At 30.5% G+C, this 27328-nt stretch overlaps 2 protein-coding genes across 4 annotated transcripts in view; one reads left to right on the top strand and one right to left on the bottom strand.

Moving 5' to 3' along the window:
- The first annotated feature begins 3959 nt into the window (after positions 1–3959).
- The window catches only part of Atg12 (Autophagy-related 12), a 257464-nt gene continuing 234095 nt past the window's right edge, over positions 3960–27328 (top strand). The window contains exons 1-2 of one of the 3 annotated variants that reach the window (XM_075374497.1): positions 4027–4102; positions 8991–9111. The gene's annotated coding sequence lies outside the window, so the exon portion shown is untranslated. Of the gene's footprint in view, positions 4103–7369; positions 7452–8990; positions 9112–27328 lie in introns of all 3 variants that reach the window. The other 2 variants (XM_075374498.1, XM_075374495.1) reach the window with 2 other exon arrangements.
- The window catches only part of LOC142329747 (putative inorganic phosphate cotransporter), a 133923-nt gene continuing 119675 nt past the window's right edge, over positions 13081–27328 (bottom strand). Inside the window, exons 7-10 of the mRNA XM_075374494.1 lie at positions 25110–25242; positions 23140–23378; positions 18405–18567; positions 13081–15254 (exon numbers count right to left, since the gene is read on the bottom strand). Of these exons, the coding sequence (XP_075230609.1) occupies positions 15220–15254; positions 18405–18567; positions 23140–23378; positions 25110–25242 (570 nt within the window). The 3' untranslated portion in view covers positions 13081–15219. The remainder of the gene's footprint in view (positions 15255–18404; positions 18568–23139; positions 23379–25109; positions 25243–27328) is intronic.

Raw genomic sequence — 27328 nt, 5'->3', positions numbered from 1 at the left:
AGTGAGGTCGGCAGTTTTCGGCCCATCAGTCTCTCGCCGGTTCTTGGTAAGTTGCTAGAAAGGCTGGTTGTGGAACGGCTCCAGGAAAGCATTGAGATGAACGGTTATCTAAATCGAGACCAGTATGGCTTCACAAAAGGGGTTGGTACCGAGGATTGTATCGTAAATGCTCTTGCCGAAGTGGAAAGCGCCGACTGTAAATATGTTTTGACAATTTTTATAGACATAGAGGCAGCATTTCCTTCCTTGTGTTGGGGTTCTGTCCTGTATGAGTTGGGACGCTGCAATGTTCCCACAGCCCTGCAGACTGTAGTGCGCGACTACTTGTCTATCGAACGGCTTTGTTTAAAGATTCGCGCCTGGTTGTGAAAAAGTCCGTTACCAGGGGAAGCTTGCAGGGTTCCGTTCTCGGTCCTCTGCTGTGGAACCTGTCCTTTGACAGATTTCTGGGATTGACATTTACAGAAGGGTCTCAGCCCAGGCTTTTCGCCGATGACTGCCTCCTTTTAGTTCATGGCAATTCACGACCGCAGCTGGAAGAAAGTGCGCAAGCAGCCTTGTCAGCTGCAGAGGGCTGGATGGACAATCAAAATTTAAAGATGTTTGTGCCCAACCCCGTAGGAGAAGACACTCGCCTTGTGACGCTTCCGGTCCCCCCCACCGTTCCTAACCCTGATGGGCTTAAACGGGAGTCGTCTTTTGCTCTCTAACTTATTACATCTTACAGTAATAAGCCGGGCCTCGTTGGGAAGCCACTGATATAAATGCCTCAGTAGACATTTACATCGGTGATTTTCAAACTCATCTTTTGCCTTTGCTGTAGGCCTCGTTCGGACATCTTGAATGTCTAACATCGTAGCCCTCTGGACTAACCGAGTTCGCGGAAGCACGAACCCCGCGTCTAGTTGTACTTTTACTGAGCCAATTTCTTGTAAATATCTCATAGATTTTGAGGCAAATTGAAAAACAAAGTACCACCAAAAATGTTGTTCGCAACAACGAAAATTTGGTCCTAGTTCCCTTAGTGAACTCAATTTATACCGCTGAAATTGTTAATTTACGAACTCCGAGTTGGTCTACAAGGGAGATTTCTGTGCCCAGGACAAAGTATATGCTTCTGAAGGGTGCAGACAAATTATCAATCTGTCGAAATCTCCATATTAAATAAAAAGACTTTGCAATTAGCCGTGTAAGAGTGCATAAGTACCTAGATGTTTTGCTTGATGAGATTTTGCTGTTTAGCGACTATGTCAAACAAGTAGCGGTGGACGTCGACTCTGTGATGCACAATTAAGAGGATTGCTCGCAAAGACTATGGGCTCTCGGGCCGTCAATTTTGCATGGTGTACAGTGGCGTATTTGAGAGTATGAGCACTAACCGGCGCCCGTGTGAGCACATAGGTTGGACAGGAATAGAGCAAGAACCTTAATTGTACCCACTAGTGTTTTTAAAACAACCTCCTACGAAACTACTATCGTAATGGAAAAGGCTCTCCCAATCGATTTAGTGGTGAAAGTTCGGGCAGCCATGTGGAGATTCTTTAAAGGTTGGGAGGACAAGGTATTTGGGATGCGGTTTCGAGCCGGGCCAGTACCGGAGCGGGAACGGTGATCACAATGCTCCGGATCTAAATTTCAAACAGTTGAAATTGTGAACGGGTGGACACAAAAGCTGATTGTATATTTACCATCTTACACCGTTCACGCTATTAGGCTAGCTCTAGGAACTAAATAGGAATATTGGTCACTTAAACTGAGGCACAGTAACCTTTTGTGGCGCGGACATTAGGTCTTATGTTTGACCGGATGAGGTGGTGGCGGGAGAAATGCCAGTAAACCAAATCCCGTTCAACAGCCACAGCTGAGAGACTACTACAGAATACTATATCTCGCCTTGATGCTTGGTCCAAGGTCACGGCTTCACGTTCTCACCCGAGAAAACAAAATGTGTAGTCTTTTTTCGTCTACGAGACTCTTTTATTTCAAAAGTCTTTCTCAACAGAGAGCCAATTACTATCTCTCCTTATGTTAAGTTTTTAGGTTTACTTTTTGATAGCCGTAAAACAGTTAAAAGCGAGATGTTAAAAAATTCTAGACATTCTACGAGTCCTTAGCATTACTAAGTGGGGAGTTGATCGATCAATGTTGCATTTTTATTATTCTTTAGTTCGGTCCCGTTTGGTTTATGGTTGCATCCCCTACTCTTCAGCGCGTTGTACCGGGCTTAAGGTGTTGGATGCTGTACGTCACGCTTTCCTTTGTCTTGTTACAATTGCCTTTAGATCAAATCATGTTGATTGTGGTGAACCATCTTTGGGATAGACGAATTCCATCTGCTAGCATCTTATTTTGCCCGTCCTAAAGGACAACTGAATCACATGAATTTTAAAGCAGACCTCACGAACTCTCGTTTACAATGGAATGAAATCATTCATGTTATACAGCACCAATGGGTGTTCACCACCCATTTATAGAATCTTTCAATTTTGATACATCTACTTGCTCAACCTAATCCTGTTCATGTGTTTAGTGGTTTGGAACCATCGTAAGGCATTACTTCAGAGAATGAGTGAGGATGATATGTATGAATGTAAATGAAATGTGGTCTTGTTCAGTCTCAGGTTGACCATTCCTGAGATTTGTGATTAATTGAAACCCAGCCACCAAAGAACACCGCTGCTGTCCACGATCTAGTATTCTAATCCGTATAAAAATATAAACTTTAGAACTCTCAATCGAAATCAGTTTATTTGTAATGATGAGTTTAACCATTAGACCGACCCGGTGGGTTAACAACACCTACCGTCTTTCAGAAAATATTTTACAAACTTCTCTCCAAGACAAACACAACAGTATACAGAGATGGGTCGAAACAGAATGACACTGTTGGATGAACATTTGTCGTTAATGACAGAAACTATATGGTTAGTTCGCCTAGTATCACTGAGTTCACAAAGTGTTTCACTGCCGAACTGTACGCCATCAATAAAGCTTTGAATATCATTAACTTAAAGTACCATCATGTCCATATTTGTAGCGACTCGTGTAGTGCACTCCAAGCTTTAGAAGATTTATATTATAGATACCCATCATCAGCGAAATCTGTAATGAATCGCTGAGTTGAACCTCGCAACACAAAAGTGAGTTTCTACTGGATCCCTAGCAATTTGGGAACTCCGCGTAAAGTAAGTGTGGATTCCGCTGCTAAACACGCGTGCAGCCAACCGTCTTCACTCGTGTTATTATTCTTGACTTTATTAATTTTATAAAACACACTCTTCAAACCATTTTTGAATCAATTTTTTTTTTTTACTCGTATGTATATTTCATTATGATGCTGAGACTTTTTTTAGTGTAGTTGTAATCTTATTAATGGTTTCTATCTTAGTTCTTTAATCTTTTTGTTATGGAAAAAGGTCCCCCCCCTTTACACTTTTTTCGGACTTCGTTAAATTTTGAGTTTATCTGAATTTTATATTTTTTGTTTTCTTTTGAATAAATGTATCTTATTTTTAAGATTCCAACTGTAATGTTAGTTTTTAATGATATTTGCTGTATGATTTAGTATTTAGTTTCGGTCTAGTCTTTTGATTTTTTTTTGTGAGAATATGTTTGTTTCGAGCGATAATAACGCAAAACGATTTTTGCCCTTCAAAAAAAAAAAAATTCTGTGTGTATTAAAAACAGTGAATATAACTGTGAAAAGCATAATGCAATCCATAAAACAAGAATGCAGATCATAAAAATACAACTAAAAGAGCTTCTTAGTAATTAAAAGAAACCACATAATAATGTTAGCTGAAACGCTAAAAACATTAGCATTTAGCTAGTACAACTGTCACTAACGTCGAGATTGTTGCAATATCGACTGAAATAGTTGTAAAAAGTTAGATTATTATAAGTTCAAAATTATAATTTTGTTTTACGTTTGATTTGGTCCCGTTAAAACATTTGAAAATGTTTGATGTGGTTAAAATGCAGTTTAAAGAGTCAATTCCTTGAATAACTATCAATCCTGCATGGTGTACTGCGTAATTTGTTCGCGGTAATGATGGAGTTTTGAGTGTTAATAGTAGTGATCGAATTGTGTAACAGTGTTATGGTAAGAATTATTGTTGTCACGTGTTTGTTACATTTTAGTTTTATTTAAAATCTTTCCTTATATTATTTACGGCAATTAACATTTGTGCATAGGTTTTTAATGAGGTTAATTGCGTTTTCTTTATTAGTACCTATTTTTTTTTAATTGTTTAATTACACGTTGGATGTGAAAAGTTGTTTAATATACCGCTGGAAACATTACATTATTACTCTTCTTATTAACTTTATTTTAATCATATTTTGTTAAATTGAAATTTGTTGTTTTTCTAATAAAATTGTACTAGATCAAAATTGATCATCCATTTTTACCATGACAAATTTATTGATGTAAATGAAATTTTCATTGCATCATCCTCTCAATTCATCATAATTCTTAATATTACAAAACTATCATTTTATATTCCTAAACCAGCTTACTGAAGATCTAAGTATTTAGTATTTTAAAATCTTAAGATTTTATTGGTTCATTGATCAACATGATCAATTGTGGTCTTATAATTATAATTAATAATCCTATTTAAGTAATTATAATCATTTATTTTTCAATAGTCTAATTTTTTTGTACCAGTTGAAAAGAAAACAATTTCCAATTTTTTGATGAATTCTTTGTCCCTACAGCTCAATGTGTGTGCCTTGATCTAATTACCAATTATTTCTAATGTTCCCTGCCCTTCGCAATCTCCCACATCGTCCTTCCAAGATCATCAAGAGTAATATTTTATTCTTTGGTAGCCTCTCCTTCTACTATGTCCTTTTAATACTTTCTTAGGCATGTGCTATTCTTCCATTTGTCCTAAATGACCCAGCCACTGTATTCAGTGTGCTTTTATAAATCTTATTCAATGCCTTCATGCTTCAGTACCTTCTCTGTTTCCTGGTTGTATCTACTTCACCACATATCTCTCTAATTGGGCCATATATATGTTGCACAATTCTTTCAAATCTTTTCAGGGCTTCTTGGTCATATTTTGGCAGTGTCCATGTCTTAACTTCCATAGGTGACAACTGGTCTAATTAGTGATTTATATATTTTCATTTTTGTATTATGATTATTAGTTTGCTTCTCAGCCTTATTTCTCATTTGAATCCTATCTCGAATTGTATTAATACTTCCCTCATTATCTATCACATTGGTTAGGTACCTGAACCTACCAACATTTTCAAATGTGTCACCCTCTCTGCATATGTTCTGTATGTTCCTCCTTTTTTTTAGTCACAAAGACTAGCAAATATGTGGTTTTCTGATATTTATATTTAATCTTTTTAAATCTCAAACATGTATTTTGTTGATTTTGCAATTATCACAACATTGTCTGCGTAAGCACATATTTGGTTAGTTCTATTAAATATTGTTTCTCTGTGATCTATATGTTTGATGACATCATGTAGCAAAATAATGAATAGAATGGCTTACAGTCCATCACCTGATTTCAATCTCTTATTAAATGTAAATGCTTCACTCTATATGCTCTCATACTTAATTTTTGTCTCCATGTCTCATAGCCATCTTTGTCAACTTCATAATTTTCATTAGCTTCATCTAGTTCTGATCTTCGTATGCTATCAAAAGCCTGTCTGAAATCCACAAATATAACATTTAAAGTTTATATTATATTAATGACACTTCTCTATAATATGCCTTACGACAAACAGTTAATCAGAGGTACCTCTCATTGGTCAGAATATTTATCCTTATTATTTGTAGTCCTTCTTCAATGCACTGTTTCAATCTTTCGTTTATGATATTTTTTTGGATGAATTAGACAAATTTTAAGCTAAATTTTGAACAACCCAGATTTACTTGCTATGGAGCAATAAAAAGGTAAATCTAATTCGAGATAACATTACACACAAAAAAATAATTTTGATGTATAAAAATTGCACAAAAGCATGAATAAATATACGTATATTATTTTATTTTAAACTGCCTGAAAAATTAAATGACACTTGTTTTCATAAGTTACAAATATATATTTTTTTCATATAACAAGTTAGTTATTGCATCTGTGTAAGATTATCTATAGAACTTTAATAATGTGGTTGATAAGTGTTGAATGGGTAATTGGTTTAGATTAAGTTGAGTGAGATTACTTTTATGTTTGTGTTTTTCTATCAGCCTTAATTAGAAATGAATTTGTTCATGGGTGGACATATTTCTATGGTTTGCTATATGTTTTAATTCAGTAAATTAATAGAAAATATACCTCACCTGTTATTAAGTGCAGTAATACAGAGTTGCCTCTAACTTCATGCCCAAATAATATAAACGTTTTAATGAGATATTAGGTGAAAAATTATTAATTTTATTTGTGACTGTGACTAAAGTGCGTTTCCATTTTTAATCTATGCAAAGTAACTGAAAGATTACTTTATCATTCATATTCCTTATTTGTGGCATTAAGTATAGCCTAGCACGTGAAAAAATCTGGGATATTATTATGCTACTGTAATAGAATATATTGTACCTTCCCTCATCACTCCATCTATTGCTGCATCTTCGCTTCCAAGAAATTAGAATGGTCACAGACACCCCCCCATCACACACCACCAACCACTCCCCCCCCCACACACACACACAGACTTCCATACATTCAAATTATGCAATGTTACTAATTTCCTTTCCTTTAATAGTTGATAACGATTTAGATATTGCTAAAAATGTTATTTTTAGCAATTTTTTTGCCATTGAAATATTAAATTCAATCATTTATATTTAAATAAAAATGTTTAATCAAACTTCAGTTTGTGGAATTATTCACTATTAATAAGCATTCTGTATAAATTATAATTTATAATTTTTTTGTTTGTGTTGAGAATTATGAATATTGTTTTGAAGTTTTATGTTTTTTTATTACAATATGAGGTTAATGTTCTGCCATCATGTGTTGTAAGCAGTGGCGGCTCACATATAGGCACTGTGGAACTGCAGCATCCCTTATTTTCACTCTATATTGATAACATTTTTCTTTATACTTGTACAATATATAATCCTTAAGCTTAATATGAGTAGCCATCCGCCAGTTTTCTTTGTATGGAACTATGTCCTTTACAGTTCCATCAGCATGGTGTTTGGCTGTTGTGCGCATGCGCACATAGGAAGCCACATGCGAGGGAGAGAGAGCACTGTTTCTCCTGTAGTGCCGACCCTGGTGCTGGTGGAAAGTAGTTTTTTTTTACTCCACGTGTCTATGGAATGTTCCTTGTACGTTCCCTTTTCTAGTTTAGTCTGTGAAAGGAATGTGAAAGTGGTTTTAGTTGTTTTTTTCAGTAGTGATAAGAAGATGGTGGAAAACAAGGGCTTTTTGATTGCCAAATCTGTCCAAAAACATGCTGGAAGGGTGAAAGAGAAGGTAATTAGTTAAAACTAATTGTGTATTCGTTTCTTTGTACAGAGAAATTAAAATTAAACACCGTTGGACTACAGTGTTTTTAAGTGCACATTTTATTAAGTTATTATTAATACCAAAAAATATTATCTGTATTGATATTTTATTATTTATTAGGTTAAACTGAATACGGTTTTTAAGCACATTGTGCTTAAAAACTGTGTACCATATTTTTGAATGTGATAAAGTGTAAATTAAATTATTCTGCTTCCAGCCATTCTATTTGATTTTTTTTTCAGTCCATTTATTCTACAGAAAGCTTTAACCGTGGCCTTGAAAAGGCCCAGAAAAAAGTTTCTGGAACAGCACCCCAACTAATTTTAGCTACGAGCCGCCACTTATTGTAAGGTTATGAATTCAATCAGTTGTGCATTTATTTCACATTTGGTTTTTTTAATATGTCTCTGATCATATATTCTAAAATGTTAATGCTTATTGAGTGGTTTGAGGAACCAGGTTTGATAAAACCTTCCCAAAATATGGTAAGCCATGAATAATCATAAGTGCTATGGATCTTGGATGTTAAATGCATAGATGGTTAAAGTTTAGCTTGTGTGCTAAGATCTGATGTTTGCTTGGTTGAAGACCTCAGATGATGAAATTAATTTCTGTTTATGGTTATTATCCGATTTTTGTCTATTAATTTGAATAACTAATAAAAATTGGGAGGGAAAGATATAATAACTAGTAAGGTAATAGTTAATAATTTACTCAGTCAGTGTTTCTTGAATAGAAATTATTTTCTGACCCTATCAAATTGTTAAGGCCAAAATTGAAAAAAAGAATCCATATTATTCTTAATTTCATTAATTTAGAACAAATTGGGCGTGTTTATCAATGTGACACAGCTAAAAATTAGAAGTTAATGAGATTAAATTTAAAATACATAAGTTACTTTTTCTTTTTAAATGCTATATAAATATCAGTGTAGGTACATAATGTGTCATCATGTACATAACGTGTTATAATAATTTATCATTATGGTGGATAATTTCTTCAAGAAATGATTATGATTAAGCAGATGATGAAAAAAATATTGTTGTTGAGATTCAACAGTAGGGGATTACACAACATGTAGTTCATGCATGCATATAAGTGAGAGAAGTATAGGTAAATTGACAAGAATATGAATGTTTGTCATGATTTTGTGAAGACTTATGAATGGACCTACACAGAATCCTTTTACAACATTGTGAAAGATTTTAAAATGCAACAGAATCTTATAACAATTGTAACAAGTTTGGTTAGAGAAGGTAAATGAAGTGGTGTAGCCAGTAAGAGTTCTCAGTTTTTAAATTACTCTACATCTTCTAGTATTTTATATTATATCTGTTTTGATATTTATCTGTTTATTGTTTTAATAAATATTATTATTTTATATTATAAATTATAATTATTACTGTTGTTATATTATCAATAATTATTAATAATTTATAGTATTATAAATTTTTTATTGCTTTGATAAATATCTGTTTGATATTTTATCTATTTTATTGAATATAGTTTTTGAAAAAAATAAGAAGAGAGAATGAAGAGACATTAAAATGAAACATATACTTTTTTTACTTTCTGGAATATGGTGATGATGTGGATTTTTTGGCATATAGAGGAACAGTTGAAAGTGGTAGGTGATCAAAAGCATAACTAAAAAAAAAGGCTTGACTTGGTACTAATTAAACAATAAGACTGGGCAATAACTTTTTTAAAGGTTGCAAAAATATATAGAGAGAAGCAGTTTGTAATGAAATAACCTAATTCTGAATCATTTTAAATGAATAATGAATCATAAAAGAAAAAAAAAGTCATATGCCAATGATTAAACTGTTTAAGTGAAAGGTTTCTTAAGAATATTGTAAAATAGAATTGAACACACCCTATTTCATAGTATGGGGCTAAATCATGGAGTAAGATGTAGCAGGAAAGAAAAAAAAAATTTTTTTGTGAAATATGGGTTGAGTGTGAGAGTGTAATGAGTGTGAGAATGTAACTAACTGATTGATCAACATGTTCAGCAATTTTTGGGATAGAAAAAATGCAGAAATTTATTAGCAGACAAATTGACTACATGTTTTATAAATATGGGTTCAATGATGTCATCTGGTGATTCTTAAATATGCTTTTCGAATAACTGCCTCTTCACATTTTCTTTGGTTGTGTACCTTATGCAAGATTGTGTTGTAGATTTAAAGTAGTACGCATAAATGACAGTATTTTAGAATACAAAATTAACAAACTTTTTAAATTACAAAAAAAATCTCACTCACTTCAGTCTGAATTTTAATAATTTTTTTTTCAATCTGTTTCGGTTGGAATATTTTACATTATTCTTATCTCACATGTAATTTCATAAAATTACATTGCCGTATGTACTCATATATATGTTATCTTATTCATATTATATCTTAAGGTTACATTTATGTTTGTGTTTCTGAATATTTATATAAATGTTTTTGTAAATATTTATAGATTTTAATGTGTGCATCTGTATTTAGAAAGTGTATAATTAAACACAATATGTTTTATTTTTTCTCATTTTTAATTATATATGTTCTCAAATTTTTTTTTATTAATTTTTTTATCTATTGATGAATTTTAACCATCTTGGTTTAATTATCTGTGTTTGCAGGGGTCCCTTTACAACCCTGGATTGTGATTTCTTTATACATGTGAACTTAAAAAATTTAATTTGTTTTTCATTTCATTTATTCTACTATCCTTTATAAAAATATGTGTTTTATTGTAAAGTACACATATTTATGTTTATTATCATAACTTACATCTACATTCATGATTTTTAGAAGATAACGACTCTTCTGCTTGTTTGATCTTAAAAACATGAGCTCGGTGCTTAAAAGGGCAGATCATGTTGTTTGTATACCTTGTGCTGTATGTTTTAGGATTCTGTAGCTGAACAGCAAAGAATTGGATGATCAAGTACAAAATGTATAGATGAATTCCATAATGACTTTATTGTGCTGGATGTGAGAAAACTAAAGGGAGGAGGTTCAAAAACAAAGATAGGTCAATGTATTGTGAGGGTAGCATGTGATCTTAAGGATTTGCACTGTTAGTAAATTTGAGAATCATATCTAGAATCTGTTTGCTTTTGAGGATTCCAAAGATGATTACTATATCTACTGATTTGCCAATATTTTTTACTTTCCCACAAAAATAAAAAAAAGCAAAAAAGCATGGACTTCATGGCTATGCATGACTTTATTTTTTTAACCAGAAAAACGTTTGTTATTTTAATCATGATAATAAATTTTATAGTTATAAGTTTAATGAAAAAAATTGCTTCTCATTTCGGATCCAGAGTATAACGTACGTGCCAAAGCTACTTTTATTTTAATATCCCTTTAAGTAATTGAAAAAAAATACAAAATAATTTGTTAATAATAAAAAGTAAAAGAATTAGAACCAAAAAACAAAAAAAGAACAGGTATTTTTTAGAGTTAGGGAATAAATTAAAGTTAAGATTTTTCTTAAGATATTCAAATACAGGTTAAGCTTAACAAATTTTCTTAAGTAAGTTTTCTGTAAATTTAACACACCCTTCAACTTTTAGTTATTTTAAATTGAAAGTATATTATTTAGAAAAAAATGTAGAATAATTTGATAGCTTAATATATGAAGTATATGCTTTAAAAAAATACTTAGCCAATGGGAGATAAGAGCAAAAGAACAGAAAACATTTTTTTTTGTCTTCAGTCATTTGACTGGTTTCATGCAGTTCTCCAAGATTCCCTATATAGTGGTAGTCGTTTCATTTCAGTATACCCTCTACATCCTACATCCCTAACAATTTGTTTTACATATTCCAAACGTGGCCTGCCTACACAATTTTTCCCTTCTACCTGTCCTTCCAATATTAAAGCGACTATTCCAGGATGCCTTAGTATGTGGCCTATAAGTCTGTCTCTTCTTTTAACTATATTTTTCCAAATGCTTCTTTCTTCATATATTTGCCGCAATACCTCTTCATTTGTCACTTTATCCATCCATCTGATTTTTAACATTCTCCTATAGCACCACATTTCAAAAGCTTCTAATCTTTTCTTCTCAGATACTCCGATTGTCCAAGTTTCACTTCCATATAAAGCGACACTCCAAACATATACTTTCAAAAATCTTTTCCTGACATTTAAATTAATTTTTGATGTAAACAAATTATATTTCTTACTGAAGGCTCGTTTAGCTTGTGCTATTCGGCATTTTATATCGCTCCTGCTTCGTCCATCTTTAGTAATTCTACTTCCCAAATAACAAAATTCTTCTACCTCCATAATCTTTTCTCCTCCTATTTTCACATTCATTGGTCCATCTTTGTTATTTCTAATACATTTCATTACTTTTGTTTTGTACTTGTTTATTTTCATGCTATAGTTCTTGCGTAGGACTTCATCTATGCCGTTAATTGTTTCTTCTAAATCCTTTTTACTCTCGGCTAGAATTACTATATCATCAGCAAATCGTAGCATCTTTATCTTTTCACCTTGTACTGTTACTCCGAATCTAAATTGTTCTTTAACATCATTAACTGCTAGTTCCATGTAAAGATTAAAAAGTAACTGAGATAGGGAACATCCTTGTCGGACTCCCTTTCTTATTACGGCTTCTTTCTTATGTTCTTCAATTGTTACTGTTGCTGTTTGGTTCCTGTACATGTTAGCAATTGTTCTTCTATCTCTGTATTTGAACCCTAATTTTTTTAAAATGCTGAACATTTTATTCCAGTCTACGTTATCGAATGCCTTTTCTAGGTCTATAAACGCCAAGTATGTTGGTTTGTTTTTCTTTAATCTTCCTTCTACTATTAGTCTGAGGCCTAAAATTGCTTCCCTTGTCCCTATACTTTTCCTGAAACCAAATTGGTCTTCTCCTAACACTTCCTCCACTCTCCTCTCAATTCTTCTTTATAGAATTCTAGTTAAGATTTTTGATGCATGACTAGTTAAACTAATTGTTCTGTATTCTTCACATTTATCTGCCCCTGCTTTCTTTGGTATCATTACTATAACACTTTATTTGAAGTCTTGACGGAAATTCCCCCTTTTCATAAATATTACACACCAGTTTGTATAATCTATCAATCGCTTCCTCACCTGCACTGCGCTATTCCAGGAGCCTTTCTGCCATTTAAATCTTTTAATGCTCTCTTAAAACATATATTTCAATTTTAAGAGGTGGGGGTTGATTTTCTGAATTTTTTTTAATTTATAAATGCATTGTAGGTAACAAATTAATTTAATAAAGTTTTCTCTAAAATGCCTCTAATAAAATCAAAATCACTCTTTTTGTGATATCCCCGCTTCCTAACAAATTTTGAAAAAAATTAATATGTTTAATTTTCCCCATATAATGAAATATTTCATTATATAGAATCGGTTTGGTCAATTCTCAGTTAAAAGGCCAAAAGCAGTGGCTTTTGGTTGGAATTCAACTGGTTGAATTCCTAAAACATAAATATTTACAAAACCTGGTACCTCATTTTGGACATACCATCATGCTTTCCATTTTATTATAGCTATTCTAGCTTATTTGCCAGGAAAGTAAAAATTAAGTAGATTTGTAAAAAATATAAAAATCAATAAATCATTTAACATTATTTATTAAAAAAAAAAAAAATTGCTTAAATAAAATATTATAATAAATAAATAACTTATTTTTTTATAATAAAATTAGTCTACTGCCACATTTGTGTAATATAAATTATTTATTTCAGTTGCATTATGTTCATGAAATTGCTATCAAAATATTGTAAAACATCAAAATATGGGTAATTGAATTTTTTTTTTCTTTATTTAAAAATGTAACAATGGAGTGTGCAATAATGACTAATGCATTGTTCTATTACAATATTATATTAAATATAAAATAAATTATGACAAATACATTTTTTTCTTCAGATAGCTACATTTACAAACAATTTTGGTAATGTATTCAACAGATTAATCATTCACAAAAAAAAAAATTATTAACATATAAAAATTCTTAATTATCAAATCATATAATGTGTATTTTTCTGTACGTGTAATAATCATTACATATACAGTAAAAAAATACATAAAAAATGTATTTTTTTATGAAAATAATTTTTACATATACAGAAAAAACTCAAATGTGGCAGACCACCAATGATAAATATTTAGAATTAACAGAAATAAGTAAAAATAACAAATTAAGATAATTCTAAATGAGATTAATATGTTAAATAAATAAATGATAATAAATTAATGAACCACTTGATACAGTATGAAGGAGGAAGGGTTCAGGAATACCAGAGAGGTAAAAGAGTTTTGCTATTTAATAAAAAAAAAAAAAAAAAAAAAATTTCTTAAATAATATGTAGCATTCTAATAAAATTTAACTAATTAAATTTTTAAATGCAAAATGATGAATTGAAACTAATTAGTTACATATCTTAAAAAATTGTTGCATTACAACAGCTAAAAATACTTTATTAGTTGTTGATACACAACATATTACTTCATTATTTAATGCTTGTGTTTTATACTGGTTCTTGCTTAGTCTCATTCTTATATTTTAAAGTGTTAAATATTGTTTATGGATGAATCAAAAGGGTTAAATTGAATTGTACAGCTAGAATTAACTTTGCTTGATTTAATAAAACATTAAGATATCCCTGAAGGGATGTAGAGGAATATATAACATAAAATACCCAAAAAATGTGGTTTTGTTATTATTTTTTATCATTTTAATTGTATTTTTATACAATCTTTATTTTATATTAGTATAACGGGGTAATTTCTTAATATACAGAATTAAATTATTATAATCATTAATCCAAAATAATATAACATTAAGCCTTATACGAACATCAGCTACCTGTCGTATGATGTGTGAGGAATAGTTAATTAAACATACTTTCTGCAATTAATTGACATTTTTCCTCACTGCAAAACTTTTAAATAAGAAAAAGATATGCTAAGAATAATTGCCTAGTAAATTAGTTAATCATTGATTTTTGTTTCAATATCAGTAATTAATTTGTATTTTTGTGATGTTAGCTTAATGTTATAATGTTAACTTATGTAATGTCATCTTTGACCCGCACTATTCTCAGATTTCAATAATTATTATTTTCTTTCCTAGCAATTTATGATGGCTTAATTAAGCATTACTGAAAATAACTTTTTATTTAACATAGAAGAGTGAAGTCTTATGATTAATTTGGTCTTTACCTATAAAATACAGAATGGAAGAAAAAATAGTGTACTGTATGTTCATTGAGTAAATATCAGTCTAATATTCAATTTCGTAACACTATTTCTTATAAGGCAAGATATGTGAGACATATAATTCTAGTATGACTCATCCTGATGCCACTTTGTTAGCATAATATTTTAGTACCAATATTTGAGCAAGTCTTTTGTAGACTGAGTTTGAGGGATGAATACTACTGGATCTTTATATTTTAATATTAAAAAAACATCTTTTATTGTATGAAGCTTATGATTAATTATTTGCATATCTAAACTGATTGCAGTATAAATGATATACTCATAACATAACTTAATAATTCTATAAAAATTTTCCTAACTACGAGCACATTAATATTAATGATGACAGTGATGTTTAAAGAGAATCTTAAATATCATCTACAAGCGCAGGTATACTTCAATGAAATATCACAATGAATTTTTCATTATAAATCATTATTTGTTTCTATTCAATTTTCAGTTTTTTAAGCCTAATCAATCTACTTATTTCATACAATTTGTTCTGACTGTGGTTTTTCTTTTTCTGTAAACAAAAAGTAAAACGAAAATTAGGTAAAAATATAACAGAATGTTAAAATTAAAATGTATTTTTATTAACTTTATAAATAAAAATTAAGAGTTTAACTGTTTTTACATGGCATGCAGATTGAAATGGTAGATTACTTTCTGTAACAGCTTGATCCACTTTTCCTACCAATTTCATTTTTTTTTTATGCTGTTATTAACTTCAAATATACTAATCATAAGTACTTGAATCAAAAAATTGTAATTAATCCTCTCACTTAAATTATTAGCTAAAATATTTTACAGCTAATTATTATTATCTTTTATGACCGCACAGGATCACTTTAGTCAGTCCATTATCCAAGTCTCTTTGATGGGACTGTTTGGGCCTTGTATTCTCCCAGTTCTTTTTTGTATGTTCCAATCTTTGTGCCATTTCTAGTGTTGAAAATGTTTGTGTTGTGAGTGTGAAATGAGTGTTTTTGTTCTTGATTTTCTTGTTTAAGTTTATTTTATCTGTGGTATCTTCTGGCAGAAGGCCAATTTCTTTCAGATCCTCTCTTATTTCTCTGATCCATCTGCATCCTGTCTTGGTGTTTTTCAAGTTGAGATTCTACTGCACTAGCTGTTTCAAGTCTTGAATCTTGCATCCTCATGATATGTCCAAAGAATCCTAAGTCTCCTTTTACGCATGATATTAATGACGGGTTCTAACTCTTTGTACACAACATTGTCGGGCACAATTCACCACTAACCATCTTTCTGGTACTTTTTATTGATGCAGGTTTTACCAATTATTCTTTTGATTTTTTGGAGTCTGTCTGTCTTTGATTCTTTGTTCAGGTGGAAAAGTGTTTCTGCTGCATAAGTGGCTTCTGGTTTTATAACTGTGTTGCAGTGTCTTATTTTTGCGTTTGTTGATAGGCATTTTTTATTGTTAAGTGTACCAGGTTAATTTTTGAGCTTTAGCTGATTTGTTTCTCTTATTTGGTTTGAGGTTTTTTCATTTAGGTTGTTAGAGATATTTAAAGTGGGTTACTAGTATTTTGATTTTATTACTGTTTATGTTTTGGTTTCTGGGGCATAATTTCTGTCTTTTCAAATGATATTTAGAGGCTAATTTTATTTGCCATGTTTTGAAGTTCTAATAATTGTTATTTAGCTTTGTTGATGTGGTTTGCTAGCAGTGCCAAGTTGTCGGCGAAACCAAGACAGTTTATTTTGATTTTTCAGCCTATTTTTACTTTTGGCGGCATTTTTTGAGCCATTCCCTCATTACTATTTTTAGAGCACAGTTGAATAATAGCAGCGAGAGTCCATAGTCTTGGCAAAGTTCTGTTTTGATCTCAAATGGTTTCAGGAGTTTGCCTCTGAATTTTACTTTCAACTTAGCGTTTATGAGGGTCAGTTTTATCATGTTTATTAATTTCATATGTAGTCTGATGCGTCTTAGAATATTTAGTGGGAATTCTCTGTGCACTCATAATATATAGCATATATATGCAGTCTACAGCTAATATATTCTTTTCTTAAAATATTTCAATAGTGTTATTATTTGCATCTAATTCTGGGTAGAACTGCTTGCTTCCTCAAAGCTTTAATACAAGAATTTTGAAGTATATTCATAAAAAAATATTCTACTAAAAATTTTATAACGTCTGGAAAAACACCATATCAAAGTGCTTCTAGACTATCAGTTTGTTGGTTATGAGATACCACTCATTCTTGAAAATGACTAAGCAACCTATTCATTTAAGCTTACTTAGGAAATTAAGGAGTGAAATGCTGGTGTATAAGCCAGATATGCTTATAGTTATGTTAGTGATAAGAATGATTGTGACAGATTGTGTAAATCTCTTGATTAATTCACCCTTGTAATCTCTTGTAATTTGCCCTTTCTGTTGGAAGTAACATGTTATACCCGATCTCTATTCAAAAAGAGAGAGCCTTTGTTATTTCTTATATACCAACTTTTATATTGATGTGAACCAACTTTTGAAGTTAATAAACCAACTTGACTGGTGGTCCACACACTTCTTATCTATATGTATATGATGAATGTTGTTGTATATGTTTATCTATATGTATGTTTGTTGTATTGTCTGTATGTTTTATTAATTTGGATTACTATTTTTTGTTGTCATAAGAAAGAGTACAACAGATATTTTAAAAAGCAATTTTAGTATTGGTATCACTATTGAGAAATTATAATTTATAAATTTGGCTACTTTTTTGTATTTTAATGAATCTGTTATCTAAAGTATCTTCTACTCAGTACATTTATTTTTTATTGTTAGAAATTGAAACCATTTTTTGAATTTTATTCAGAGAATGGTAAATGAGTGCTGATAGTAAAGAATACTAGCACTAGATTGTATACTTCCACTTTGATGTTAGGTAGGAGATTTACAAATTCATATTTTATTGCTTCCAATTTGTATTAAAGGGATTCAGTTTTTTAAACATGGTTCTTCTTTGTCCAACAACTATTTACCATTCATGGTTATCTATCATTTTCTCTGCAGAATTCAAGAAATTTGTTTTATTTTTCTCATTAGATGATACATTTACACTCAATTTTTATTATCTCTTTTAAATTAAACACATTAGTTTATTTTCTTATAAATTTTTGTTGGGGTTTTAATATATTTGGCAGAATAACTACTTTATTGTATCTTTAAGATAATACTGCCAAACAACATGCTCTAAGATTAATATTTTTTTAATTTGCAATCTTATCCAGTAATCAAGTTACTTATTCTTGAAACAGTTGTTACTTAAACTTGACATTCAACGTATATACACTAATAAGAAAAACAATTAAAAGTAATTATTGAATTATCTTAAATGAAATGAATGAAATTTTGTAGCGCTTGAAAAATGCCAAGCTTGATAGGAATTTTGTCAAATTATACTAATTACCCAATCAATTTTGATTTAATTATTCAAAAAATTTTGTTAAAAGTAATTGTCTGTATGAAATTAATGAGTTATTGTAATTTATATTCATTAATCTGTTTAATTTTAAACTGTGTATTGTTACTATTGTGAAATGTAGTTGTTAACGTGATAATTCACAAATCTTATTCATAGAAAGCTTTCTTTCTCATAAAACCTGAATCTCTGTAGACTACACTAGTAAAAGAGTTAATAAAGACATAATAATTACCATCTTTGTCTGATTTCCAAGTAACTGTTTCATCTTCGACTGCTGGTTGGATATCATTCCATGGTTGAACTTCAGCAGAGCCTTTCATTATAAATATAACATTTGTTATAACAATTACAACACCTGCTAACCAGAAAACTCTTCTCCATTCAAGCAGTGTACTCTGAAAAAAAAATTGAACCGGTAATAATAATGTGCAAGTTTGAATATTTTTGTACTGCAGTGGTGAAACCTTGTAAGACAACTCTCAAATTAGAGACGGTTAAACAGTGAACAGTTTTCCAGATGCCTGTTCTTTTAAAATAGAATTTTTTAATAAAATATTCTAAACAGTGAATTATGGAGAAGTAAATGTGATTGGAAAAATAATTTGTACAAGGGAAGTCAAAAAGTAAAATTAAATTCAAAAAATCAATATATTATTTGTACTTTTATAAATGATACATATATTATTTTTCAACATAATCCCCTCCTACTTCTGCGCACTTAGTCCAACTTTTAACAAGCTTTTGAATTCCTTCCTGGAAGAAAGTTTTTGGTCCGGTATACAGAAGATTTTCACTGCTTCTATGGCCTCTTCATCAGATCGATAAGATTCCCTTGCAGCTCTTCTTTTAATGAGCCAAAAAGATGAAAATTACTTGGAGCCAGGTTCGGACTATATGGAGGGTGGTCCAGCAGCTTAAAACCAAGATCTTGAAGGCAAAGAACTGTTCTTTTCTTATGAGGTTGAGCGTTATCCTGAAGCAAAATCACGCCCTTTAAAAGTTTACCATGTGTTTTGGATTTCATTTTTACTTCAGCAAATGCAGTAGCTCACAGTAGTTGTCACTGTTTACTGATTGACCTTTAGGTGTAAAATAAACCAAAAGTGAATATCATATATCCTAGAATATCATCATAATCACCTTTCCTGCAGTCATCTGAGTTTTGAACTTTTTTGCTGTTGGAGATGAAAGATGTTTCCATACTAAACTTTGTCAAAGTGATTGACTCATGTCTCATCAACAGTTATTATTCACTTCATCTTCATAATGTTTCAAATGCTTCTGGGAAATTTTCAAATGATTCTCTTTGTGGATGCTAGTCAATTGACGTGGAACTCAGCAAGCACAGACTTTTTGAAAGTTTATAAAATCGTGGATGATTGAAAATGCTGAGTCATGACTTATACTCAAATCACTTGCAATGTCATCAACTGTAATTCTTTGATTACCAAGAAACATTTGTTTAAGAACTTCAATATTGTTGTTAGTGTTTGAAATGGAAGGCCTACGTTGCCGCTGTTCATCAAAGAGAGTAATCCTACCATTTTTAAAACGATAATCCACTTGTAGATCTTGCTTCCACTCAAACAACTTTCTCCATATTGGTGCTGCATTTGATGAATAATCTCTGCTGGTTTCACCCCCTTCTGAACTGAGGAAACATATCACTGCTCAGATTTCTTTCTGGTGCAATCAGACGAAGGAGCACTCATTTTAAATAGACTTTTAATTACAATTACAAATAGCTAACAGTGAAACAATACTTTCAATGAACAGTTAATTTAGGTTATAAGTTGTAGCAGAATAATTGTTGGTGCCATATGTGTATTTGGGAAGGAAATAAAAATTTCCCTTTACTTTTTTTTACTTACCCTCATATTTATATTATAAAAATACTGTGTATTTTAGTCAGATTTATTATATTTCTTGTTCATGGTTATGTTCTTATTTATTAAGAGTTGTTTTCTGTTACTTGTCTGTAGAAGATAAACAGTAATGACGGCTTACTGCACAAGTTGTCATGTGCACATCACAAATGATTGTAGTTTATTTTACCATGTACACTCTCATTAACCTCAATTTCCTTCATTGATAAAAATGAATCCAATCATTTTTCCTTCATTCATAAGTAAAATATTTTCATAAAGCAGGTTTTTCAAAAAAAAAAAAGAAAAAAGTATTTCTAGTGAAACTATTAAAATGCAGTAGTACATAAGTAACATCAAAATAGTAAACATGCTTGTTAATGGTGGTGGAAATCTATATACAAAAGAAAGTGGATTTGTTTTAAATTTTTTAACCATCTGTTCATGTGAAAATTATGAAAATATTGATGATATGTTAATAAGTTTAAATAAACATTACATTACATACTGAAGCAAAGATTTTCAGTTATGATTGATTACATGTTATATTTTCGAATAGTTAACTGAAATCAGATAAAGATAAACACTGTTTTGAGACGGCAAGTAACTTTTCACTAAGAAAAAGTATTATGTGGTGAAAAATATAGAAAAAACAATTCAAATATTTCTTTAAAGTTAAGTTAATTTTCTTAATGTTTATTTAAAAAAGAATTAGTAATGTATTAATTTTATATTATCAGATTTTTTTAAATAAATGTTGAATGTGTGTAATGTTTTTATTTGTGTAATGTTAATCAGTTAATAGGCTGAATAAGATATCAAGTGAAAATTTGCTTTTGTACTCAGGAATCTATTTCATTCTGTAGTAATATGGCTGCATTTAATATTTATGTGGAATAGCAGTAAGCGAGTAATTTTGCTGCACTATGCCGCACGTAGAACATTGCACATTACACATTAATTGTAGCCATATTATCTTGGCTTTTATAAGAAGCCACTCACTATGTTCATTTATTTCTAGAATTTAGTGTAATTATAAAAGCGATACATTTATTGTTTAACTTGAACTATAATGAAATGTTTTTCTCAGGTTCCTTTTAAAATACAAATACCATTAACTATTTTTGATTCCAATAATGTACACTGTGTGGAGGTTAACTCAAATAGATATGTGTATTAATGCATGTCTATCATTTTGCAGCTTTTAATGATGTAAGTTATCAGAAACAATTTTGAACTGTGTAATTTTGAAATCTTATGTCAACACCCATAAGTCATCATCTCTCTTTATAGGAACATCTTTTTTCTAGTAATGTTAAGCCAAGTAGGAAGATTATACAAATAACCTTTTCAACCAGTGTCAGATTCATACCATAAGTTCATTTTCATTAGTAGGAAAAACAGGCTATGATCAGGTTATGATGGATTCCCTTACACACTAGGCCTTTCCAGGCCTGTTGTACTTATAAAATCAAATTATAAAGTTTTTTTATTGGGAATTAAAATAAAATACATAAATGTCTGTTGATAGTTGTAAAAGATTTGTGATAAAATAAATATTCTATTTCTCTGATTGGTCATAAATTGTCTGATCCATAATAATCAGAAGATTGATTTCAATGAAATGCGATCAACAGAATAAATCGTACATAAATTAAGTTTCAGAAATTAATGAAGAAATGTAAGTACTCAATGGAAACAAAAGACAAAAAGAAATTATAACATTTTTTACTAATTTTAACAAAACTAATAATATGTTCTGCTGCTAGGATGCACTTCATTAAAGTATTTTTAGATCATGTATGTTTGAATATCTTGTGAAATTTTCAATTACTGAAACTTAAAAGACTTGTAGGTACTTTCATAAAGTTTTAAAGCAAATTTTCAAGATTTTGTAAAATGAAAGCAGGATTCAACCATATAGACTTGAAAAATAAAGATGGTTCGCTGTGAGGATACTTAGTTCCTCAAAACTAAAAAGCAGAGATGTAGATTGTACTGCATCAAGTAATGAATACATTGTGCAGGCTGAGAGTGGTGTGTAACTATCTTCTATTATGTCGTACATTTTCTTTGTCAGATAATTTTTTAATGCAATCAAATCAACAGCTATTTTATAATTTTCTTATAGATAAAATTTTGTAAAAGTTTTTAACAGGCACTAGTAACACTAAAATGTAATTTTTAAAGCTATACTTGTAGCTTTATTTATTTATTTTTATTAGAGGTATAAATAAATAAAAATATTGAAAACTCATGAGAAATGTAGGTAATTAAAATGAATTAGTCTTATTTACAATTTTATCAAAACTTATAATCATGAATCATAATTATCGTTAATGTACCCATTATTCAGTTAGATTTCATTATGATTGAATTTTAGTAGCTATAACTTAATTTCTTGAAAAGATGAATTTACTGGAAAAGTTGTGTGCATGCACATTTGAGTGTTCATAATGTTTGTTGGTAATTGTTTGTATGTTTATAGTTATTCATTTATAATCTTACAATTTTCATTATCACCTTTGTCACCAATAAAAAATGTATGAAATTAATTAAAAATTTACTTCAATTTTTATAAAAATACTTGTCTTTGATTTAGTCAGTCTTTTGGGCCTCAGTTTGAAATACTGCTGATGGTATTAATAACTCTATGAACTTATGGTATTAATCTGACTCTGGTTGAAAAGGTTATCTGTGTTATCTTCCTACTTGGCTTAACATTGCCAGAAAAAAGACGTTCTCACAAAGAGAGTGATGATGACTCTTATGGCCCCAATAGGCTAAATACAGGTTTACCATGCATATGGCTAGAGTTCTCTCCTTCTTTCAATGAGCTCTGGGTAAGATAGGTATTCAGGCTATGCATCATTTTAATCAATTAAATTTTTTTACAAAATCAGGAAATTATGTAATTTTATGAACTGAACTGAGCTAATGATATAATATATGCTTAAGCACTTTGAGAACTACATTGATTTTTCATATTTGATGTACAGATTTTGTCTGTCAGGTTTAAGTTTTGGTAAATGTACTTATATCAGAACCCATATGATGTGTAATAAATAAATAATATATAAATAAATATGCACTATTACTTACATTTGGTATGAGAAATCCGACAAGTGTTGGTGTTATTATACCTGAAATAGCACCAATTCCATTGACAAGAGCCATCATGGTACCAGCATAATTAGGACTTAGATCTAACGCATTGACTTTTAAACTAGGATAAAAGAAACCCATTAATGACATTCCAACAGTAAATAGTACCATGACTAAAATTCTGTTGCATCCTGCATATGATGCTGCTAAAACTCCTAGACCAGGACCAAAGGAAGCTGAAACAACATTAAAAAAAAGTTTAGGTAGTACATTGATAAATTAAATACCTAGGAACAGGTATTTATATATATATATATAAAAATTTGTGTGTGAATTTATTATTTAGCATTTTTGGAGAAAACAACATACAATACCCAATATAACAAGATACAGAATATTTTAAGATTTTCAATATATACATTGAAAATTTGATGTAAAGTAATTCAGAATAGGGTGAAGGATCATTGTTGGAGGATTTATAAGTTTCACAGGAAATATGCTGATTTTAGTAGATAAAGCACATTATATTCAATTGATGATTATGAGATTAGAATATGTTTAGGATATGGTATGTAGACAAAATGTTTCGCAAACAAAAGCAGTGAGGTTGGTGGCAGTAAGCTAATAAATATCTGTACAAAAGATGGAAAAAATCAACAATTAAAGCAATATATTACAAGCATCTTAACAGAAGACTGAAAAAATGAAAAGGAAAAACAGGAATAACTGTAGTCCCTTCCTTAAAACAGGGATAGCTGCAACAGAATGTAACAGTTAACAAGATGCAAGTTTAAGTGTTATGTTTAGTGTATTTCTAAGTGGATGTGAATCATTGGCTGTACAAAAGAGTGAAGAACGGATGAAACTTTTGAAATGTGGGCAAGGAAGAGGAAATAGGAAATTAAGTGAACTGATGGGTAAATGAGAGTAGAACTTTAATCAGAGTAGGAGTCAATTGGTTGGAACACATTGTGGGAATAAAATAATTGATTATAATTATGCTAAAAGATAAGTAGAAGTTGCATAGAAGAGAGCATGAAAAATGGTAAAAACTACATACACTCAAAAGGGAAATAGAAATTATTAGGAAATCAAAAGTTGGGTTATAAATAGAAGATAATGGAGGGAGACAGATTGGTGCAAGAAGCATGCCTGAGGACCAAATTACCAATAATCATGTAGCAATCGTTTACTTCTGGTACTTAAGTTAGTACTGGTTATTAAGTTATATATTAGTTGTTTTTGTATTGATTTTAAAAACATGAAAATAATTGATTTGCTTGAATAATTAATTATTTTTTTTTAACAGTTGATGTCAAATTTAGTACAGCAGAATTTGAATAATTCTAAATATAAGGTAAAAAAAAATCTTGTGTTATTCGATAATCTAAACTTAGAAACTTGTAATCTAAACTAAATTGGTAAACAATAATTAGTTACTGGTAAACAGTAAATTAGAAAAATTTATTTACAAAGAATAAACTGAATCGTGCAGTTTATAATAAATAATTTCAATAATCTGACAATAGCTAAACATGTCATATTATTAAGGAAAAGTTTACACATTTTCATCTAAAAATATTTAAAAATGCTTTTTTTTTAAATGCTACTTTTATTTTGAATATTCTATCCAATGGTCTGATCATTAAATAGTATGAGAATTTAGTTTTGGAAAAAGATGTAGTTCTAGGAACTATAGTTCACATTTATGCTCTTTTACTTTATGCTTTTTGCCCCAAAAAATAAAGGATACAATTATAATGTATAAAGTAAAATATAAATAAATTTAACATATAAATGAAGAGTATAATATATAAAAAATATAATTAAATATGAGGTGTTTTGAGGCTAAAAGGCTGAATGAAGAGTAGAAAAGAGTGGAAAAGTACTTCAACTGTTTTCATCAAACAACTGATAAAAAAACAAAGATTTAAAAAATAAAAAGTACGTAGCATTATTATTCTTACCAATTGATGTAAATAATTTTCTTACAGTTGACACATTGTAGACTTCACGTTTCAATAGAAAATCACTCCACCAACCAGAAACCATTGCTGTTATCCACATCATCATGAATGGAAGTGAACTAAGAAATCCATTCTGAAATTTAAAAATATGAAAGTTTGTATTGTATTGATAACTACTACATTAAAATCAATTTTAAAAAGATCTTCTCTATTAAAATGATTACTTTTCAGTATATGTATTCTGTTGCTTTCAGCAATGACCAGTTTGAAAAGATATTGACATGCAGCCTGATGTTCCTTGGTTGTTGATAGTATAGATGCCCATTTTTCTTTGTGGATTTATAAAAGAACTCTTCATTCTATATTAATTTAAAACATCAATTACATATTCATTGTAATACAACATACATAAAATGCTATTTGTACTAATGCTATCTGTGATCTAAGCTTATACATTACTTTTTTAGTTTATTAGTAAAATGTTGAATTGTTTTTTAACAAATGAGCAGAACTGTTGATCACAATTCAAGGTAATAAAGTCATTGGGTTCTGTATGTTCTGTATATGACAATAAACTCCATTTATCTATTACCTGATAGTTCTTCCACTACATTTAAAATACCTGAGTCTCCTGGAAATTGAAAGGTACGAAGTAAAAATAAAGTGCCAGTAGCTTAACCATATTTAATAAAATAGTTCATCGTAAATTGCTAAAGTTAAACGCTAAATACAGTTTTACTACTTGCTGTTGGAATTTGTTAGTGGCTAATATCCATAACGGTCGATGTCACTTTAAATATAATAAGTAAAATAATAAACTCATTCATCTATATAACAATGTTGTATAACATTAAGAAAAAACAAACAAACAAAAATTATACATGACTTAAAGAAATTTTTTTTTTAGTTTGTGAGTAGTATTTTCTTTTATAATATATGCGTGAAAATCTTGAAAAGGTATTTTCCCATAGAACTGATGTTTATGATTTGTGCCTTGTGCTCAATGTGTATAATATGCTCATGTCAAATTTATGTGGCTTTTGATTGAGATCAAGGTTTACAATTTCATTCTCTGATTTATGTGGCAGAAATAACCATACGTAGAATGAATTGTTTGAATCATCATTGGACATCCTAACCCTGTTGGGCAAAGACACCTACATGTGATGCTTCCGGTCACCCCCCTCACCCATTCTTAGTTCTGATGGACTTTAACGGAATCGTATTTTGACCTCTAACCTTTTACATCTCATAGTAATAAGCCAGGCCTCTGAATGCCACCGATGTAAGTGCCTCTGCAGTCATTTACATCGGTGATTTTTAAACTCAGCTTTTGCCTTCGCTGAAGACTTCATCTGGACATCTTGAATGTCCTACATCATTGCCCTTTTGAACTAGCTAACCAAGCTTGCGGAAGCACGAACCCCATGCCTAACTTATACTGAACCAATTTCTAGTAAATGTCTTGAAATTCGAGGCAAATTAACAACATACCACCAAAAATGTTGTTCGCAACAACAAAATTTAGCCCTAGTTCCCTTAGTGAACTCTACTTCAGTTCATACTGACTTTAGGTTAATTTACAGACTGCGGTCTGGTCTATAAGGGAGAGGCAGACAGATCTTTTACTCCCACTCAGCTCCATCGCAGAGTCCCCGCGTGACACTTTCTTCAACCATCATTGAGATGCCGCTACACCTCACATCATCATTGGACAGTTGTTATGAAGGGTGATACCACTTGTCGTACATTTAAATCCAATATTTTGAACCTTGTGTTTTTTTTCTGACAGGCACAAGCCATTACGTTATTGTGCAATTATTGGAAGAAAAAAGTAGTCCCTGAGTCAGTCTGTATTTAGCTCTCCCAGCCAGGTATCAAGTATGAACTAGCTCTTTGAGTCTCAGTGTAGAGGCTCTAGCGTAGTAGAAGAATGATATCGTAGTAGAAGAATATTAAGGATAAAAATGGGGTGCAAGGCAAGGAGTACAATTTACTTACCACAGTTGATTGGGGTGGTTTACAATCTTTCAGAGGACCCTAATCCCATATTATTACTATAATTTTAGTGTTGGAATAAACTAATATAATGCCTGTTGCAAAGAAATAAGTATTTTAGACCATAAGAAATTTTAAATCTTATGTATATTGTTTGTACTAGATCATATAAATTCAAGGGCAATATTGCAATTTATTAATTTCAATTTAAAGCTGTGTTA

This window comes from Lycorma delicatula, chromosome 9 (assembly GCF_047948215.1).
Source record: "Lycorma delicatula isolate Av1 chromosome 9, ASM4794821v1, whole genome shotgun sequence".
Classification (NCBI taxonomy): Eukaryota; Metazoa; Arthropoda; class Insecta; order Hemiptera; family Fulgoridae; genus Lycorma; species Lycorma delicatula.
This window is presented reverse-complemented; position numbering and strand designations above follow the sequence as displayed.